This window comes from Salminus brasiliensis, chromosome 1 (assembly GCF_030463535.1).
Source record: "Salminus brasiliensis chromosome 1, fSalBra1.hap2, whole genome shotgun sequence".
Lineage (NCBI taxonomy): Eukaryota > Metazoa > Chordata > Actinopteri > Characiformes > Bryconidae > Salminus > Salminus brasiliensis.
In genome coordinates, this window is record NC_132878.1 from 27,233,847 (window position 1) to 27,255,331 (window position 21,485).

Below are 21,485 nucleotides of genomic sequence, written 5' to 3' on the forward strand. Positions count from 1 at the left end.
TTTTATCAACCACTGTTATAAAACATGTGGTCATATAAAGCACAGTTTCCATCTTCTTCTCTGAGTAACAGATGGCCCAGTAAACCATTAAAAGTGGCTTCACAGCATTTTCCAGACTGTCTGACAGTCTCTTACACACACACACACACACACACACACACACACACATATATACACACGGTCATGTGCTACTTTGTCACTAGACACTGAAAAAAGGAGGGTCTTCAATTCCCAACTATCCACCCACATACACACACACACATGATACACACACACACACACACACACACACGTTGCATGCAAATACATGTCCTCTCTATCTCTCTTTCTTTCTCCCTCACCCTTTCTCCCTCTCAAATTTTCAAATGCACTTACAAGAAACACACACGAAGCGTAGAAACACACACACACACACACACTGTCTCTCTCTCCCACTCGGCTCTTCTGGAGAACTCTATCTTTCTTTACCTCATCCCTTTCCCCTCCTCTCTCTCTCTCTCTCTCTCTCTCTCTCTCTCTCTCTCTCTCTCTCTCTCTCTGTCTCTCTCTCTCTCTCTGGCCAATGCTAGTTAGTTCCTCCTTTAGACGCTGGAGGCTTCACACGGGATTTGCTCTGTATCAGTCTGCACTCACACTCACACACAAACACTCACACATGGACACAGCCATGAGCGCAGGGGACGTGGTGTGTACCGGATGGCTCGTCAAATCCCCGCCAGAGAAAAAGCTCAAGAGATATGTAAGTAAAAAGACGCGCGCGCGTCAGTGTGTGTGTGTGTGTGTGTGTGTGTGTTCTACTAGACATACACTAACATAGTAATGACATATACAGGGTGAATAACACGTCCAAATGCTTTACTGCTACACTTAAGAAAAACACTGTGCATTGAGTTTTCTGGGTTTGGTGTGTGTGTGTATGTGTGTGTGTATGAGAGAGAGAGAGAGAGAGAGAGAGAGAGAGAGGGAGGGACGGAGGGAGAGTATGTGGCTAGCAGGTGCTGCAATATGGTGCTGTATAAACCATCAGCTCACTGGTCTCTAAAAACACACTCGTCATGCCTTGTGTTTGATAGTTGTAGTGTATGTCTGTGTGTGTGTGTGTGTGTGTGGTGTGTGTGTGTGGATACTGGATGCCTTGTATCTAACTGTAATCCATGTATAAGAATGTGTTGTCAGTCTCATTGATCCTGACAAACCTTTATCTTCCCTAATATTCTGTCCACCCCCCACCCCCCTTCATGCCAGACCACCTGAAGCACAGTTTACCTGCTGTGTTGTGGCTAAAGCCTGTTTTGAGCTGGAAAGCAGACGTACTCCTGCGTAAAATGTTGGCAAGATCTTGATTATGTTAAATATTATGTTATATTAAAGTGTTCAATTATGTTAATTCATTTTATATAGTGATAGTTTGGTCAGAAATCCTATTTCCTCTGGTGAACCCCTCGCTCAGCATGAACGTAGCCAGTCATCCAAAAAATGTGTAGTGTCTGAAGTCCGTTTTGGGTTTCTATGAGGCTAATGCAGCTACCCTTAACAAGCAATGGAGGCGTATGCCCCACCAATTAGTGTGCTGCTAACTAGCTACATGCCTAAATCATCACACACTCACCTGAACCTGTGGGGAGATGTTTTCAGTCATCTCTAATAGACGTAGGCGTATGCGGGTTCTCACTCTGCATTTTGACGGTTATCTGTCTTATCAAGCTATAGCACTACATGGACAAGCAACCGGGCTTGATTCTAGTAACAGTGTCAGTGCTGGATGACTTCTCTTGAAAAAATGACTTGGATAAATTATTAGACATGTCTGAAAGTTGGCTGAACAATTGGAATATATTCTTACAGCAGTCGCCTAATGAGAACTATTAACCATTAGGTGTGGGCCCCGGTGTTGAACTGGTGTGAAGTATGTACAGTGGCTGAAGCTTCTTCTTCTTCCTGGTCTTGTGATGTATTCATGAGCAGTTTTGGAATGAAATTGTGTTAGTGGTTGTAGGTATGCTGTAGGTGTTGCCTAACCACCAGCATAACAATCATAACAATATGTAACTGCAAAACAGGTCTGGAGTGTGTGTCACTAAGTCACTATGCTACGTAATCACTATGCTTGGACATACACTGCAAAACATGATTTGCCAGTGAAACAATCTAGTTAATATTTCTCCTTAGAAGATTGTTGTAAATATATGTAAATATATTTTTTACTTGTTACCTAATTTCATCTAAGAAATACACTCATTCTATTGGGGTATGTTGTCTGTTTATTTAAAGAAACAATTTGAAACAAGTCAAAACAAGTGAAAAGCTAAAAAAAAATCCTAATGTTTTTACATCAATCTCATGACCAGTGTTGAGTGTGTTGTTGAGGTCGCACAGTATATACGTCCACAAATTGACCCCAGCTGTGTTTTCCCCATAATACTAATGTTGTGTTCAGAGTAACAGAGGGCCAACATTAGCCTATGAGGAAAGCCAAAAACTCTGAGGTCTCAGGTCTGAGTCATTGGGAAAGATCCACCTGTCCCATTGAAATGAAGTGTACACCTCCAACAATTAAAACAAAACAATTATGGCATATCCTTTAATTGCGTAATGTTTTGAGAAAGGTGGCCAGCATTTTCAGTTGTTATTCATTCCAATCTCTTAGTGCATGCTATTGGAAGTTCTACTTGCTCTCAGCCTTTAGCTCTAGTTTGTATGCTTATACAGTTTGGGCTTTGTCTTTAGCTCTAGTTTGTGTATTTCTAGTTTGGGCTTTGTCTTTAGCTCTAGTTTGTGTATATCTAGTTTGTGTATTTCTAGTTTAGACTTTGTCTTTAGCTCTAGTTTGTGTATTTCTAGTTTAGACTTTGCTGTTAGCTCTAGTTTGTGTATTTCTAGTTTGGGCTTTGTCTTTAGATCTAGTTTGTGTATTTCTAGTTTGGGTTTTGTCTTTGGCTCTAGTTTGTGTATATCTACTTTGTGTATATCTAGTTTGTGTATTTCTAGTTTAGACTTTGTCTTTAGCTCTAGTTTGTGTATTTCTAGTTTAGACTTTGTCTTTAGCTCTAGTTTGTGTATATCTAGTTTGTGTATTTCTAGTTTAGACTTTGTCTTTAGCTCTAGTTTGTGTATATCTAGTTTGTGTATTTCTAGTTTGGGCTTTGTCTTTAGCTCTAGTTTGTGTATTTCTAGTTTGGGCTTTGTCTTTAGCTCTAGTTTGTGTATATCTAGTTTGTGTATTTCTAGTTTAGACTTTGTCTTTAGCTCTAGTTTGTGTATTTCTAGTTTAGACTTTGCTGTTAGCTCTTGTTTGTGTATTTCTAGTTTGGGCTTTGTCTTTAGGTCTAGTTTGTGTATTTCTAGTTTGGGCTTTGTCTTTGGCTCTAGTTTGTGTATATCTACTTTGTGTATATCTAGTTTGTGTATTTCTAGTTTAGACTTTGTCTTTAGCTCTAGTTTGTGTATTTCTAGTTTAGACTTTGTCTTTAGCTCTAGTTTGTGTATATCTAGTTTGTGTATTTCTAGTTTGAGCTTTGTCTTTAGCTCTAGTTTGTGTATATCTAGTTTGTGTATTTCTAGTTTAGACTTTGTCTTTAGCTCTAGTTTGTGTATATCTAGTTTGTGTATTTCTAGTTTGAGCTTTGTCTTTAGCTCTAGTTTGTGTATATCTAGTTTGTGTATTTCTAGTTTGAGCTTTGTCTTTAGCACTAGTTTGTGTATATCTAGTTTGTGTATTTCTAGTTTAGACTTTGTCTTTAGCTCTAGTTTGTGTATATCTAGTTTGTGTATTTCTAGTTTGAGCTTTGTCTTTAGCTCTAGTTTGTGTATTTCTAGTTTGAGCTTTGCCTTTAGCTCTAGTTTGTGTATATCTAGTTTAGACTTTGTCTTTAGCTCTAGTTTGTGTATATCTAGTTTGTGTATTTCTAGTTTGAGCTTTGTCTTTAGCTCTAGTTTGTGTATTTCTAGTTTGAGCTTTGCCTTTAGCTCTAGTTTGTGTATATCTAGTTTGTGTATATCTAGTTTAGACTTTGTCTTTAGCTCTAGTTTGTGTATATCTAGTTTGTGTATTTCTAGTTTGAGCTTTGTCTTTAGCTCTAGTTTGTGTATTTCTAGTTTGAGCTTTGTCTTTAGCTCTAGTTTGTGTATATCTAGTTTGTGTATTTCTAGTTTGAGCTTTGTCTTTAGCTCTAGTTTGTGTATTTCTAGTTTGAGCTTTGTCTTTAGCTCTAGTTTGTGTATATCTAGTTTGTGTATTTCTAGTTTGAGCTTTGTCTTTAGCTCTAGTTTGTGTATTTCTAGTTTAGACTTTGTCTTTAGCTTTAGTTTGTGTATTTCTAGTTTTGGCTTTAACTTTACAGCTTTAGTTTGTGTAGTTTTAACTTTAGCTATAGCATTAGAAATAAAAAATGTTTTGAGGAATTTTGGAATGTCTTTATCTCTGTATTTTCTTTAGAGTTTCAAATTAAATTCTAGGCTAATTTGTGTTCTTTTTTCTAGCCCTAGTTGGTGCAGGATTGAATTTGAATTGTATGCAATTGTAGATCATGGTCTGTAATTTGTGTATTTGTAGGTCGAGCTTTCACTCCTCACTTTGCATGTTTGATTTGTGTCTGTGTGTTTCTGTCTGTTGTGAGTTCCTGATGTTTTGCTGTCTGAATGCAGTCTCTAACAGACTGTTCCTGTTTTTTGTTTGTTTTTTGTAATGCTGTTTTGCTGCACATAGCTGACCGCTGTGGTGTTACAGAACTTAGCTGGGCTATTCATTCCTGGATTTATAATCCATTACAGTAAATCATTTGTTCAGTTCTGTGCATAACATTTTTCCTTGATCCTGTGTTTTTCCCCTTATTTTTTATCTCCCTCATCCTTGCTGTCCTGTAGCACACTGACTCGTAATAAGCCTTTTAGCTTAATAGGTTTGACAGTGTTGATGTGTCAATATGTTTATGTCTCAGAGCTGAACCACGGTCTGTCAGATGAGCTGTGCTTTAATCCATCATTAAGCTTAGCTATTTCCCCACTGCGTCTTGTTGTTGTTGTGTAAAGGTGAAGTGTGGCATCCTCCTGTGCTGTGCCAGATGACACACATTATTTGTGGTTTGTGCAGTGGGAAGCATTTCAGTCTGCAGTTGTGCATGTGTTTGTGTGTGTGTGTGTGTGTGTGTGGTTATTGCTTTCTGCAGAAATCTACTCTCCATCTGTATTGGGACACAACATTGTGAAAGCAAGATTACACTAACTGTTTTTGACCAAACAGAGTTTTGAAATCATAATAGAGAGAGAGAGAGAGAGAGAGAGAGAGAGAGAGAGAGAGATGTAATTGAGTTGTAATTGTCTTGGATTCATGTATGATTTTGATTTTTAAATTTTAACATTTTGTGCTCAGCCAGGCCTTACAAGCAATATTCAGGGGGAAAAGAATCCAGAAAGAAAGGCACTGGCAGGGAATGAATGAAAAACCGTGTGCTCTTTGGGGTAACAGTGAGTGACTGGACACTTGCTGTGTAAAAATGGTAGAATCTGCATTGGTGTCTCGCAATAAAATATCTGTATTGTCACTTTTAGGATAAAAGTTGAGCTGTGTCCAAAACTGTGCCCTATTTACTATCCCCTACATGTGAAAATCCAGATCACTATATAGAGCATTATTGTAGAGAACAGAATTCCAGAAGGTAATGAACGATTTTGGACTGAACTTCATGAACTCCTTGCTGTGCGACAGCAGAGTGTGTGTCATAGAGGGTTGCTACAGAGGGTCTCCAGCCAAAACATGTTTCAAAATCCACCAAAATGCATGAAAACCACCAACAGCTGATGTTCAGCATTTCAGTAACAGCAAACCAAAACAACATGGCCTAATAATAAACTGTTGATATCTAAAAAATGTACAAATCAATTATAAATTAAGAAGGACATGTAAATTATTTTATTTGCTTGTGTATATTAATTGTTATCATTTAGAGTTGTTTGTTTTTTCTTTTGCGGCACAAACTAAAATGTTTTCAAGGTATGTCTTTAATGCATTTTTTATGATAGGACATATGACCCAATACAATCAATTAAACTTGCAAACAGTCAAAGAAGTATAACTACCCATACATATAGAAACGTGCTTGCCTGTGTAAGCAATGCTCATACAGTCACTGTATGTTCACTGCTCATGCAGGGATACTGCAGAACTCCATATTCTCTGCCAGGTTAACTAGTACATGGAGGTGTCTATCAAGTCCTGGTAAAGGGCTTCTGATGTCAGTGTTACAAAATATGCCCAATTTGGTGAGAAACCGCCCAATCTGGCAACACTGGTCGCATAAACAGTCTGAACATTAGTCGTCTTATAGGAAGCTGAATGCCAGTCTTCAAACCAAACAACATAATGCATTATGGGCATTCCATAATCATCAGTGTTTTGTGTACGTACATTGTTTATCCACTTTATATTATGGTGCATTGTGGGATTGTTAACGTTTTTGGGTGCCACTAGAAAATGGTGGGACCACAAAGTAGTGCACTATGTAGTGAATAGGGAACAGTGACATCACTCTTAGTGTGTGAGTAAAGATTCATAGAGTCATATCTTTGAGGCGTGGGAGTCTCATGTGGACACGGGCTGAGTGGAAAAAGGAGAACCTCAACTCAGAGGCGTAATAAATAAGGAGCTGGTCATTGGCTGAAATACAAATAGGATATTCACCACGGTTTGAAATATGAACAGGAGTTCTCGTAACGCTCACTGTGCTGCCTGTTTACAGTTAAAGTCCCGGCCTTTAACAAAAAGAGCCAGTCAGCTTGCTGGTTATAAATAAGTCCCACAAAAAGAGCGGAGGAGGGTTGACTATATTGTGCCTCCAGTCAGACCATGTCAAAATAAAAGTCTCTAATACAAACTTGAAACTCACACAAAACTCTTTTAAACAGAAAGCTAAAATTACTGTCTTACTGTGTTTATCTTTTTTCCTTTTGGTTGATCTGAAGTTCATTTTTAAAAGCTAATAACTACATTATTTGATAATTGAGCAATTAATAATCTAAATATTTGATTATTAAGTTTAACAATCAACAGATTATCAGAGGATCAAAATAGTTTTTTCAGCCCTACTGACCACTGACTTTATGTTTTTTAGGGTTTATTCTAATGTTATATAGAGTTTTACACTAAACACACTCACTGACCACTGACTTTATGTTTATTAGGGTTTATTCTAATGTTATATAGAGTTTTACACTAAACACACTCACTGACCACTGACTTTATGTTTTTTAGGGTTTATTCTAATGTTATATACAGTTTTACACTAAACACACTCACTGACCACTGACTTTATGTTTATTAGGGTTTATTCTAATGTTATATAGAGTTTTACAGTAAACACACTCACTGACCACTGACTTTATGTTTGTTAGGGTTTATTCTAATGTTATGTAGAGTTTTACAGTAAACACACTCACTGACCACTGACTTTATGTTTGTTAGGGTTTATTCTAATGTTATGTAGAGTTTTACAGTAAACACACTCACTGACCACTGACTTTATGTTTATTAGGGTTTATTCTAATGTTATATAGAGTTTTACACTAAACACACTCACTGACCACTGACTTTATGTTTATGAGGGTTTATTCTAATGTTATATAGAGTTTTACACTAAACACACTCACTGACCACTGACTTTATGTTTATTAGTGTTTATTCTAATGTTATATAGAGTTTTACGGTAAACACACTCACTGACCACTGACTTTATGTTTATTAGGGTTTATTCTAATGTTATATAGAGTTTTACGGTAAACACACTCACTGACCACTGACTTTATGTTTATTAGAGTTTATTCTAATGTTATGTAGAGTTTTACAGTAAACACACTCACTGACCACTGACTTTATGTTCATCAGGGTTTATTCTAAAGTTTAATGTGCATTGCACTTTATAACTTTAGATTAGTATTTAATTGGGGGTAAGCTGGATGGTGTGTTGTTTTTAATACAGTAGTGATGTTGGAATGTAAACGGAACTGTTTACACATCAAGTCACTAAGCTAAAGTCATGCCATGAAGATGGTATTAATATGTTGAGCACTGCTTAACATATGCCACATATATATTTTACAAATACTTACAGTCAGGCCATTGTAGACTAATCTCTGTCATCACACATGCACACACACTCACACACACACATGGGTTTAGGGTGAGACTTTAGCTGTTTTGTTGTGAGAAAAGGAAGGCAGGGGTGGCCCACCCAACATAAGATGTATGTTGAAAGTGTTGACCTGTGTGTGTGCGTGCGTGTGTGTATGTGTGTGTGTGCGTGTGTTTCTGTGAAATTTGGGCGTTTGCAAAACATGGGAAGTACTCTGAGTGCCAGGCCGTTGGGGAGTGACCCAACGGGCAAAAGTGAGTTATTATAAGAGATGACCAGACAAGCAAAAATGAGTCGACTGATAGGGAACAAAGACATTGCAGTACAAAGTATACTGTATATATACAGTATATACTTTTTACAGAGTAATACATATAGTACATATATTATAATTACACATAAATACTTGGATATAGATAGTACATATAGGTCATATTATTATTACTTATAGATGCTTTCATATAGAAAGTACACATGGGTCATTATATTACACATATAGATAGTAAAAAAGGGTCATATTATTATTACATATAGAAAATACACATGGGCCATTATATTACACATATAGATAGTACATATGGGTCATATTATTACATATAGATACTTTCATATAATAAGTACATAAGGGTCATATTATTATTACATATAGAAAGTACAAATGGGTTCTAATATTATTACATATAGAAAGTACATATAGGTCATATTATTATTACATATAGAAAGTATGCAAGGGTCATTATATTACACATATAGATAATACATATGGGTCATATTATTATCACATATAGAAAGTGCATATAGGTCATATTATTATCACATATAGAAAGTACATATGGGTCATATTATTATCACATATAGAAAGTGCATATAGGTCATATTATTATCACATATAGAAAGTGCATATAGGTCATATTATTATCACATATAGAAAGTACATATAGGTCATATTATTATTACATATAGAAAGCACATATGGGTCTTATTATTATTGCATGTAAATACTTAAAATTGTCAATACAAAAAATTGTCAATACAATAGGACTCTCTGGAGCAGATGATTATGAACCTATTGACACCATGCCTAATGCCAGACATAGAGTAGAGGAGTATCAAGCCCCCCAGCATAGAGCTGTGAAGCAAGGGAACTGGGTTCTCTGAAATGATGATGCTTCATTCAGTATGTCTGGGATGAGTTTGGAAGTTGGGGATGAGGTAGGGTGGTGATCATCCAACATCCTGACCTCAGTAATGCTCTTGTCACTAAATACAACCAAAGCCTCACATCAATGATCCAAAATCTAGTAGAAAGCTTTCTAAAAAAACTTTCTATGTGTCTCAATCTGGTTTTATTTGTAGCACATATGATTCAATTAGGGCTTATTATGATTACATTATGACACAGTGGATCAGCCTTAATTAAATGGGTTTAACTAAAACATTGCATTAACAATGTAGAATTATTTTCAGTCATTTTTACACAGTCCCTCCACTTCCACAGTCTCAAAAGTAATTGGACAAACTAACATTACTATAAATGCAAGGGTTATTTTTAATACTTGAAGTCTGGACCACAGGATTTTATGTCTTTTGAGAAGCAGTCCGGGTCTTCACTACAACTACTTTCAGTTGCTGCTACTTTCAGTCTTTCTGCCTTCAGTTTTGTTTTCAGTAAGAGAACAGCTGCTTAATTGTTGTGTGTGTTGTGGTCAGCTGACTGGCTCGAACGTTTAATAACATTCCATTTCTTTGCATTAAGAAGCTCTCGGGTTGCCATCTGTGCAGTGAAGGACCATCCTAGAAGTTGTGCAGAACCTGAGCAGAAAGTATAGCTCTACACACTTCATCCTGCTGCTTCACTCAGCAGTCACGTCATCAGTAAACATCAGAGGCCCAGCCGTATATACCCATGTAGTAACAGTGCTTCCACCATGTGTGACAGATGATGTGGTATGCTTTGTATCATGAATTATTCCTTTCCTTCTCCATAGTCAATTAAGTCTTATCTTGGTTGTTCCAGAACTGTGCAGGCCATTTAGATGTTTTCTAGCAGCCAACCTTTCTGTTCTTAAGTGTTGCTAGTTGTTTGTATCTAGATTTAACACTAATGAAAACATCTCTAGATTGTAGACTTTGACAGTGATGAACTGTGTTTTCTTCACCAAAGACATCATTCTGTGATCGTCTATATCCTCCATGGTCTACCAGATGTTTGGGTGTTGCTGAGCTCACCGGCTCACCATTTTTTTTAAATGTACCAAATGGTTGCTTTGCCCACTTCCAAAAGCTTCTGATAGCCATGGTCTCCTTCACTTGTAGCAACTCCTCAGTTAACTCCAGACCATTTATCTTCTTAATTTGTCAGAAACGAATAAGGGAACAGGCCACAGCTGACCATTAAAGTGCTAATCAGCCATGCAACTGTTTGTGTAATTACATGTAATATGTATGTAGCATATGTATACATAATACCAATAGGCCTTGATATTACTATATATATGTGCCTACTTGTATGTCTGTGTGTGTGTGTGTGTGTGTGTGTGTGTGTGTGTGTGTGTGTGTGTGTGTGTGTGTGTATTTGTGTGGGCTGGTTTTCCAGACATGGATTAAAGCCCAGTTTTGTACAGAATTACATCATGGTCGGAGTTTCCCACACAGCAAATGATAAAAAAAAATGCATCTGTGTCTGACCGCCTCCTGCTATTGCAGTGTGTTTTCAATTGTGTATAATTCATCTGATTCATCTTGGTCAGCCTTTGCCCTCATCAACCACCATGAGTGAAAACTAGAGTGTGAGTTAAGTCAACAAAAAATATGAACACTTCAGTCAGTGTCGTAGTTCTGGCACTACACAGTTTGGTCTTTCCTCTGAAAGCAGCTGAATCAACTCTTGCAGGGAACTGATCTAGAGGGGCAACCCTAACCTGAACACAAAGTAGAGCTAGAATCAACCCCAACCTAGAAGTATACAAACTAGACTCAGTTAAAGTCAAAGCTCGACCTAGAAATATACAACATAGAATCAAGAGTTATAGCCTAACCTAAAAATACACAATCTGTAGCTAGAGTTAAACCTCAACCTAAAATACGCACACTAGAGCTAAAGCTACAGCTTAGCCTAGAAATACACAAACTAGAGCTAAAGCTACAGCTTAGCCTAGAAATACACAAACTAGAGCTAAAGCTACAGCTTAGCCTAGAAATACACAAACTAGAGCTAAAGCTACAGCTTAGCCTAGAAATACACAAACTAGAGCTAAATCTACAGCTTAGCCTAGAAATATAAAAACTAGAGCTAAAGCTACAGCTTAGCCTAGAAATACACAAAATAGAGCTAAATCTACAGCTTAGCCTAGAAATATAAAAACTAGAGCTAAATCTACAGCTTAGCCTAGAAATATAAAAGCTAGAGCTAAAGCTACAGCTTAGCCTAGAAATATAAAACTAGAGCTAAATCTACAGCTTAGCCTAGAATTATAAAAACTAGAGCTAAATCTACAGCTTAGCCTAGAAATATAAAACTAGATCTAAAGCTACAGCTTAGCCTAGAAATACACAAACTAGAGCTAAATCTACAGCTTAGCCTAGAAATATAAAACTAGAGCTAAAGCTACAGCTTAGCCTAGAAATATAAAAACTAGAGCTAAATCTACAGCTTAGCCTAGAAATATAAAACTAGATCTAAAGCTACAGCTTAGCCTAGAAATACACAAACTAGAGCTAAATCTACAGCTTAGCCTAGAAATATAAAACTAGAGCTAAAGCTACAGCTTAGCCTAGAAATATAAAAACTAGAGCTAAAGCTACAGCTTAGCCTAGAAATATAAAACTAGATCTAAAGCTACAGCTTAGCCTAGAAATATAAAACTAGATCTAAAGCTACAGCTTAGCCTAGAAATACACAAACTAGAGCTAAATCTACAGCTTAGCCTAGAAATATCAAAACTAGAGCTAAAGCTACAGCTTAGCCTAGAAATACACAAACTAGAGCTAAAGCTACAGCTTAGCCTATAAATGCACAAACTAGAGCTAAATCTACAGCTTAGCCTAGAAATATAAAAACTAGAGCTAAAGCTACAGCTTAGCCTAGAAATCCACAAACTAGAGCTAAATCTACAGCTTAGCCTAGAAATATAAAAACTAGAGCTAGAGTTAACCTTAACCTAGAAATATATGAACTAGAGCTATAGTCAAGCTCAGCCTAGAAATACACAAACTGGAGTTATAGCTACAGCTCAGTCTAGACATACACAAACTAGATCTAAAGCTACAGCTTAGCCTAGAAATATAAAAACTAGTGTTAGAGTCTTCCTCAACCTACAAACTCAACCTAGAAATACATAAAATAGAGCTAGAGTTAATCTTAACCTAGAAATACACAAACTAGTTATAGTTATAGTCAAGCTCAGCCTGGAAATACACAAACTGGAGCTATAGCTACAGCTTAGTCTAGAAATACACAAACTGGAGCTATAGCTACAGCTTAGCCTAGAAATACACAAACTAGAGCTAAAGCTACAGCTTAGCCTAGAAATACACAAACTAGAGCTAAATCTACAGCTTAGCCTAGAAATACACAAACTAGAGCTAAAGCTACAGCTTAGTCTAGAAATACCCAAACTAGAGCTATAGTCAAGCTCAGCCTAGAAATACACAAACTAGAGCTATAGTCAAGCTCAGCCTAGAAATACACAAACTAGTGAAATATAGAAATACACCACCTAAAGAATAAAAAATAAGAAAAAATGTGCTATTTTAACAGAGCAGCATCTCCAAAATGATTGTTTAATTTAAGGTAAAAGGATTTAAACATGAGATGTTTTTATGAGGTAATTTGCTAAAGCCAAGAATCATTTATAAAGCTTTACTTTTTTAGAGTGTGGTTCAGAATGTCTCGTTTGAGTTTTGCTCCACATGCTCACAAATAAGGTAACGGCCTCTGAGGTTATACCTTCAAGTATACGTCTTTATTAGCTTTAGTCGGAGAGGCAGAACTTTACCATCATTCTCTGCAGCTCCTTTCTCCTGGGGCAGTGAATGCAGTGAACTTTCAAGGTGCACATTTGGGTATTACGGGCTGTGTTGTAACTTTGAGGCTACATTTACACTGCAGGTACCATGGTGAACAACGAAGTACAGCGCAGTAGACTGCCGCTGTCATTTATGTATTTCCAGATCCACTTTGAGTCACTGTGCTGTGATGCTTTTGGCATCAGTGGCTGCATGACTGTGACTGGACACTTGGTTCTGAACAATGCAGTATGAAAGTGGCAAAAGCAGAAGTATGACACATTTCGGTCTGTCATATTTGAGTGACACTCATGAGTAATTCTGACGTTAATTGAAATAGGGCAGTTCAAACAGTAACATTGCAAAGATAATCTTGAAATGGTGGCGATCTTCCTGCATTAATGTGTGTTATAGTGTTTGTGTGTGCGTGTGTGTCGCTCTCTGTTATCACTAAATAAGGAAGTTCTACAAACCATTGCTGTAAATTTGAATAGAAAATAAACCCTAATATCTCAGTACAGAGGAAAGGCAGTAAACTAACGGGTGTGCGTGTGTGCACATGTGTGCATGTGAAAGTCTGAATGTGTGTGATGGGTGTGTGTATGTGTGTGTGTGTGTGTTTTGGTTACATAAAAACAGCAGTAGCAGCATAGATTAAAGAATAAGTGCTTACTGAATCATTTAGTGAATGTTAGATGCAGAATAACTCATAGTAGATACTGAATAATTCTCTATAGATACTGAAAAAATCATAGTGGATACTGATTAAATTGTAGTGCACTCTGAATCATTCATAGTAGATACTGAATAATACATAGTAGTTAATGAATCATTAATATTAAATACTGAGTAATTCATATTTGATACTAAGTAAGTGAATCATACATAATTAATGCTGAATCATTCATGCTAGATACTGAATAACTCATAATAAACACTTAATCAATTAGCTGTAGATACTGAATCATTTACAGTAGACAATCATTTATAGTGGATGCTGATCATTTGTAGTCCATACTGAATTGACTGAATCAATCATAGTGGATACTGAATATTTCTTAGCAGACGCTCAATAATTCATAATGGATTTTGAATCAATCATTGATGATGGGCACTGAATCATTCATAGTGGATTCTGAGTCATTTATAGTGGATACTGACGTATTAACAGTAGTTACTGAACAATTCTTAGTGGATACTAAATAATTCATAGTAGTTACAGAATACCTCATTGTGGATACTCAATAATTCACAGTGGACACTTAAGTAGATACAAAATTATTAATAGTAGTTACTGAATCATTCATAATAGATACTTAATCATTTATTGAAGATACTGAATAATTCCTAATTATTTATCATAGTTACTGAGTAATTTGCTGTAGAGGGTGTAAAGACTTGTGGCCTGAGTCACTGGGTCACATTCACACTTCCTCTTATTGAAGTATGGCTATACTGAGGAACCATCTCTAGCCTAACTAACACACTCTCAACACACTTACATAGAGACAGACAGACTCTCACACGTGCAAATATATGTACTTATATTTAGGGACATGAGTGTGTGCACACATTACATGTCACATATATATATATATATATATATATATATATACACACATATGTATGTGCACACACACACACGGTCTGTGTCAGACTTCCTGTTTGTGAAGAATGCTGGGAAAAGAACAAGTGGTTCCGCTCTTGCTCACTAATACACACACACACACACACACACACAAATGAATGCCTGTCATGCCCACAGGGAGAAGAAACTCATCTTTGTTGAAGGTCAAAGGTAGAAGCAGGTCAGTCTCAGTAACGCAGAGTACCCAGAACAACCCCAATGTGGTTAGAATAACAAATTCTTCAGAAGAGTATACACACACAGACACACACACACACACACACATAAGCTTCGACAAAACATTTTTTTCTGTTTAGGATCTGCACTTCTGACCTCAATACTTAAATAAACAAAGCAAATGTTTAACTCTGTATTCTTCCGATTTCTGTCTGAAGGTCTAATATTACTTAAAGGGTCTATGTACCCTTATTTTTAATTGTTTGTTTTTCTGAGCTCCACTGAACATGCTTGTATAGTTGTACAATCCAGAAACACTTATCAACAATCATTTTCTAACCAGTATTTATTCCTTTCTGTTAGCGATGAAATATTCAGTGTCTTCTGTCAGAAATTCAGCATCTACTATAAATTACTTAGCATCTTCTATCAATTAATCAGCATCTACTATCAATTATTCAGCATCTATTATGAATTATTCAGCATCTACTATAAATTATTAGTATCAACTATGAATTATTCAGCATCTACTATCAATAATTAGTGTCTACTATCAATTATTTAGCATCTACTATCAATTATTAGTATCTACTATCCATTATTCAGCATCTACTATCAATTATTCATCATCTACTATCAATTATTAGTATCTACTATCAATTATTCAGCATCTACTATCAATTATTAGTATCACCTATGAATTATTCAGCATCTACTATCAATTATTAGTGTCTACTATCAATTATTCAGCATCTATTATGAATTATTAGTATCTACTATCAATTATTAAGCATCTACTATCAATTTGTAGTGTCTACTATCAATTATTCAGCATCTACTATGAATTGTTAATATCTACAATGAATGTTTCAGTATCTACTATCAATTATTAGTGTCTGCTATTTAATATCTATTATGAATTATTAAATGCCTGCTATGTGAGTGTGAATGTTTCAGTATCCACTATGAATTATTCAGTATCTACTAAATTTACATCTAAATGTAACTAGTATGTTATGTGTTAGTAATCTATGAAGAAGTTATGTATTACATATTAATAAATGCATCTATTTAAAACAGTAATAATTAATAATGCATTTATATTATTGGTGAAGTAAGTATGTGATTATGATTAATTCTCTGCTATTTATAAAGAAGGGTTTGCTGTGGGGTTTTTTCTGTCCTGTTTAGTGACCTTGTAGCAGCTTTGGGTTGCTGTGGCAATGAAAGCAGTGTTGAAAAAGCTTCTGTTATGTCTGTAAAGAAGCTGAGCTGAGTTTTACCATTTCAGATTTAATATGTAATATAAACTGCATAGTGGTATGTTTGATTACATACTGTTTGAGCATTCTGACAACTGCAACATTCATTATTCTATCCTAACAAGGGCAATAAGTGACCATCTAACCTCTCCTATGTTTCCTGTTTATGTTCATGTTCATTTACTTATTTGTTCGATTTACATTGTTATATTTGGCCGTACAATGAGACTGTATATAGTATTATATTATATTGTAAATGTCTTATTATGAATTTAATATAATTATTATTATTTAACCAAACTGAACCACAGTAAATGAGGAAGAACACTCACAGGTAGAAACACACCAACTCAATGTTTGCCGTTGTTCTAAGAACACACACACACACACACCCACAGAGTTCAGTTTCCTACTGAATAAATGACCGTTAGAAGCTCTTCTCCATCAGTGGTTATATCCCACAGTCTGTTTCCTGCTTGTGTGTTTGTGTGTGTGTGTGTGTGTGTGTGTGTGTGTGTGTGTGTGTGTGAAAGGTACAGAGTGACCCTGAGAGAAAGAGAAATACATCAAAATGATGAAGAACAGTGAGAGAGAGAGTTAGGTTGTAAGCAAGCTTGCGCTCACACAAACAAACACTAATTCATTTCAAGAGTTTAGGTTGTTGGTATGCCAGTAGCATAATGACTGTAACTATGGCATCACACACACAAACACACTCTCGCTGTTACTAAGGTTACTTAAATCTCTCAATATGAAGCTGTTGTTGAAGGGCTTAAGTAAAAATGCTGACTATGATATCTAAACTATCAGCTGATCCTTACCGCTTATGATTTCTGAACTCAGGCTATCAGCTGATCCTTACCGATTATGATATCTGAGCTCAGGCTATCAGCTGATCCTTACCCGTTATGATATCTGAACTCAGACTATCAGCTGATCTTTACCGATTATGATATCTAAACTCAGGGTATCAGCTGATCATTACCAATTACAGTTTCTGAACTCAGGGTATCAGCTGATTATTACCAATTACAGTTTCTGAACTCAGGGTATCAGCTGATCCTTATCAATTACAGTTTCTGAACTCAGGCTATCAGCTGATCCTTACCGGTTATGATATCTGAACTCAGGGTATCAGCTGATCCTTACCAATTACACTTTCTAAACTCAGGGTATCAGCTGATCCTTACCAATTACAGTTTCTAAACTCATGATATCAGCTGATCCTTACCGATTATGATATCAGAGCTCAGGGTATCAACTCAAAGAGCTTGTTTTGAGGAGTGACTGATTTGTTTTGAGGAATGCATTTTTCTTGATACAGGTCTTTTAATTCAGTTTTATTCTGCAATGTGACAAAGAGTCCAAGAATAGTTTGAACTACTCTCTCTTGCTCTCTCTCTCTTTCAGTCATGGCGGAAGCGCTGGTTCGTCCTCCGAAGGGGCCGGATGAGTGGCGATCCGGACGTTTTGGAATATTTCCGCAGCAAAAGCTCGCGGAAGCCCATCCGGACCATTGACCTGCAGGAGTGTGAGGTGACCGTACAGACAGAGGTGTGGCCCTTCAAGCGAACCCTGCCCAACCAGCACTTGTTCGTGGTCAAAACGGCAAACCGTGTCTTCTACCTGCTCGCAAAAACGGCAGAGGAGATGAACTGCTGGGTGCGAAACATCGGTCAAATCTGCACATTCTCTGCCCTCAACGACAGCACAGGTGAGACTGATGAAACAGCTGTACAAATGCAATCAAAACAGGTAACTCATGTACCTGTACAAATCCAACAACAACAGAACCGGTAACACCTGTACCCAAACAAATCCAATCACAACAACATAAGTAACTTCTGTATCCATACAAATCCAATCATAACAACATAAGTAACTTCTGTATCCATACAAATCCAATCACAACAACATAAGTAATTCCTGTACCTATACAAATTCAATCACAACAGCCCAGATGACTCCAGTATAAATACAAATCCAATCACTACAGCACAGGTAACTCCTGTACTCATACAAATCCAATCACAACAGCATAAGTAACTCCTGTACCTATACAAATCCAATCACAACAGCACAGAAAACTCCTGTGCAAATACAAATCCAATCACAACAGCACAGAAAACTCCTGTGCAAATACAAATCCAATCACAACAGCACAGGTAACTCCTGTACCCATACAAATCCAATCACTACAGCACAGGTAACTCCTGTACCCATACAAATTCAATCACAACAGCACAGGTAACTCCTGTACCCATACAAATTCAATAACTACAACACAGGTAACTCCTGTATCCATTGAAATCCAATCACAACAGCACAGGTAACTCCTGTGCAAATATAAATCCAATCACAACCGCACAGGTAACACCTGTATAAAAAAAATCCAATCACTGCAGCGCAGGTAACTCCTGTACCCATACAAATCCAAACACAACAGCATAGGTAACTCCTATAACCATACAAATCTAATCACAACAACACAGGCAACTCCTGCACCTGCACTAATCCAATCACAACAGCACAGGTTACGCCTGTCCCTATGCAAACCCAGTCAAATCTGCATGAGTAACACCTGTACCTGTACAAAGTCATTCACAAAAGCACAGGTAACACCTATACCTCTACATGTACAATCACAAGAGAGTAGGGAACATCACCAGAACACAATTACCGGTACAAATACAATCATAGCAGCGAAGATAACACCTGTACCTGTACAAATCAAGACAAAACAGCACAAATAACACTTGTACTTGTACATATACAGTCAGAACAATTAAGGCAACTAATAAACAGCACAGGTAACACCAATGCAGCATCGTTTACCTGCTGAAATGTAGCCACTGCTTTATCTTTATCTCACTTACACACATGCTCATACGCAATGTCTGTAAACAAGCCTGTTCGGATTGTAAATGCTGGAACTTTTTGGATGAGTCCTAACAACCACAGTGAGAGACAGAGAAAGAGGTAGCATGAGATTAGCCACCATTATGTCTCCTCCGTGCCAGTTAATTCTGGTTCAGTCGAGCTTCTGTGTTAACATTCTAGTCCATCCTTCATCTCTCTCTCTCTCGCTCTCTCCCTCTTTCTCTCTCACTCGCTCACGCTCACACACTCCTCCACCTCTCCTCTCTTTCTCTGTAACACAGAGTCATCTCACTCTCTCACATTCAAATTCATATTCAAATAGCCGTTTGGGCCTGACAGGGACAGTCATGTTGCCAAAAAAAACTAAAGCCAAATGCCAGCATTTGATATTTTATACAGCCTAGATAACAGCTACAGCTGCACTGTATATCTTACAGAGCTATAAACAAGTGTTTGCCCCCTGTCCAAATTTCTGAATTCATGCACATTTCAAACACTAAGGGACGTCACATCTTAAACCAGAACCTAATAATGTAAAAAAAAATGGGACCTTGAGGGAACAAAAACACAACAGGTTTTTTACATGTGTGAAAAGATCCTACAATCAATGCTAGTATGTAAAACTAATTCCCACTCCCAACTAACCCCTCCCATAGCTGCTTACACATCCACCCCCACCCCCCTGTTTAGCAGCAATAACTATAAATGCATTCTATAATTGTTCATTTATTTTTCAACCATTGTGAGGCAGACTTGTCTGTGTGCTTTGGATTATTGTCTTGTTGCATGGCCCGACTGTGCTGCAGCTTCAGATCATGGACAGATGACTTGAAAGGCTCTTGCATAAAAAGCAGAGGTTCCTTACATAGTTCTATAAATGGCAGCAAGGTGTTTAGTTCCTGATACAGCAAAGCATCTCGAAACCATCATGCTTCCACCATTGCTTCACAGTTGGTATATGTTGTTTGCTGTCTAAATAATAGGGCAGATAGGTCAGCGAAAAAGCTCCACATTAGGTTTTTTAAATTCATATCTATTCGTTGTTCAGGACTATCATATAGGTTTTACTCTGTGAGCCTTTGATAAGCTTTTCATTCTTCTTGGTTAGCAACTGTTGCTGCCGTGCTGTTCTGCCATGTATGCCATTTTTGTCTAGTGTTTTTCTAGTGTTTGTGTCACAAACACCTGCCTTAGCTGAGGCAAGAGAGGCCTGCAGTTTTTTTAGATGTTGCTCTTGGGTTATTTTATCACCTACTGGAGGATTTGTATGAGAGAATATTCAAAAGAATTTCAAGTAAACACATTACAACAAAGAAAGATCTTTTTAGCTTTTAAAGCAAAACTGTGAACACACACACAATCGGATGCAAGCATGCACAGGCTAACAGAGATGCAGGGTCACACCCATCTGCATGCACACACACACTAAGCCTAAAAGATTAGAGACAGAAACCATAAGTTTACCCATTACTACCACAGATAATAAAGAGATGGAAGACACTTGAGGCGGAGAGCAATTAAAACACAGAAAGGACTGCGTTTTTTTAATGCAGCAAATGCAAGGCCGGCCGTGTGTAGTTTGGTAAAGTTTGGAGCTGTATGAAGTACTAAGCTGGTAAATGTGTGCAACACACACAACCACACACACACGATAGCATGACAACAGCCACCCTGCTTCTCAGAATTTCACTCCACACACAGTGCAAATAAACAGTGACCATATCTATTCATGCCACCACAATATACGCACACACGCACATGCAGACATATCAATGTTTCTGTGGAAGTATTATTTCCAGTGAAACCTCTGAAATACTTCATTCTTTGGCCTTCTGTTCAAAAGACTTCCCGTTTTTAGTATATGAATCTACATTAATATATAGTAATATGTCCCATGTACTCCTGTATATGTAAATGAACTTCCCTTGTATGTTTATGTCCTATTAATAGTTGAGTGACGTATAATAAGTCACTCCTGAAGGTGAAGAATGCTAGTATATTAGTGAAAGACAGGAAGTGTAAATTTGCCTCCAAGTTTTACTTTCTTTTTGTAGTTGGGTCAGGGCTTGTTTATACCTATAAACACAGGAACTAGCTAATGCATGCAAATCACATACATACAAAAGCACAAACATACACACATTTTCAGCAAACCTCAGACCAAACTCATACAGTACACACACACCCACACACACACACACATCTGCTCTCATCAACTGTGTGTATACAGTACTGACACTTCTTTACCTTTGTTTGAAATGTGAAAAACTTGTCTTTCCCATTTGATGGGGGTTGTGGGTTCCTTACCCAGGCTCGGCAAGCTGCCATTGTTGGGCCCTTGAGCAAGGCCCTTAACCCTCTCTGCAGCCCAGGTGCCGCAGTGATGGCTGCTCACTAGTGTGTATGTGT

At 37.2% G+C, this 21,485-nt stretch overlaps 1 protein-coding gene across 2 annotated transcripts in view; it reads left to right on the forward strand.

Annotated features, from left to right (window-relative positions):
* The first annotated feature begins 216 nt into the window (after positions 1 to 216).
* Positions 217 to 21,485, forward strand: part of gab3 (GRB2 associated binding protein 3) — a 38,656-nt gene continuing 17,387 nt past the window's right edge. The window contains exons 1-2 of one of the 2 annotated variants that reach the window (XM_072676620.1): positions 217 to 739; positions 17,607 to 17,910. In XM_072676620.1, coding sequence (XP_072532721.1) covers positions 563 to 739; positions 17,607 to 17,910 — 481 coding nt within the window. In that variant the 5' untranslated portion in view covers positions 217 to 562. The remainder of the gene's footprint in view (positions 740 to 17,606; positions 17,911 to 21,485) is intronic. The other variant, XM_072676619.1, reaches the window with a different exon arrangement.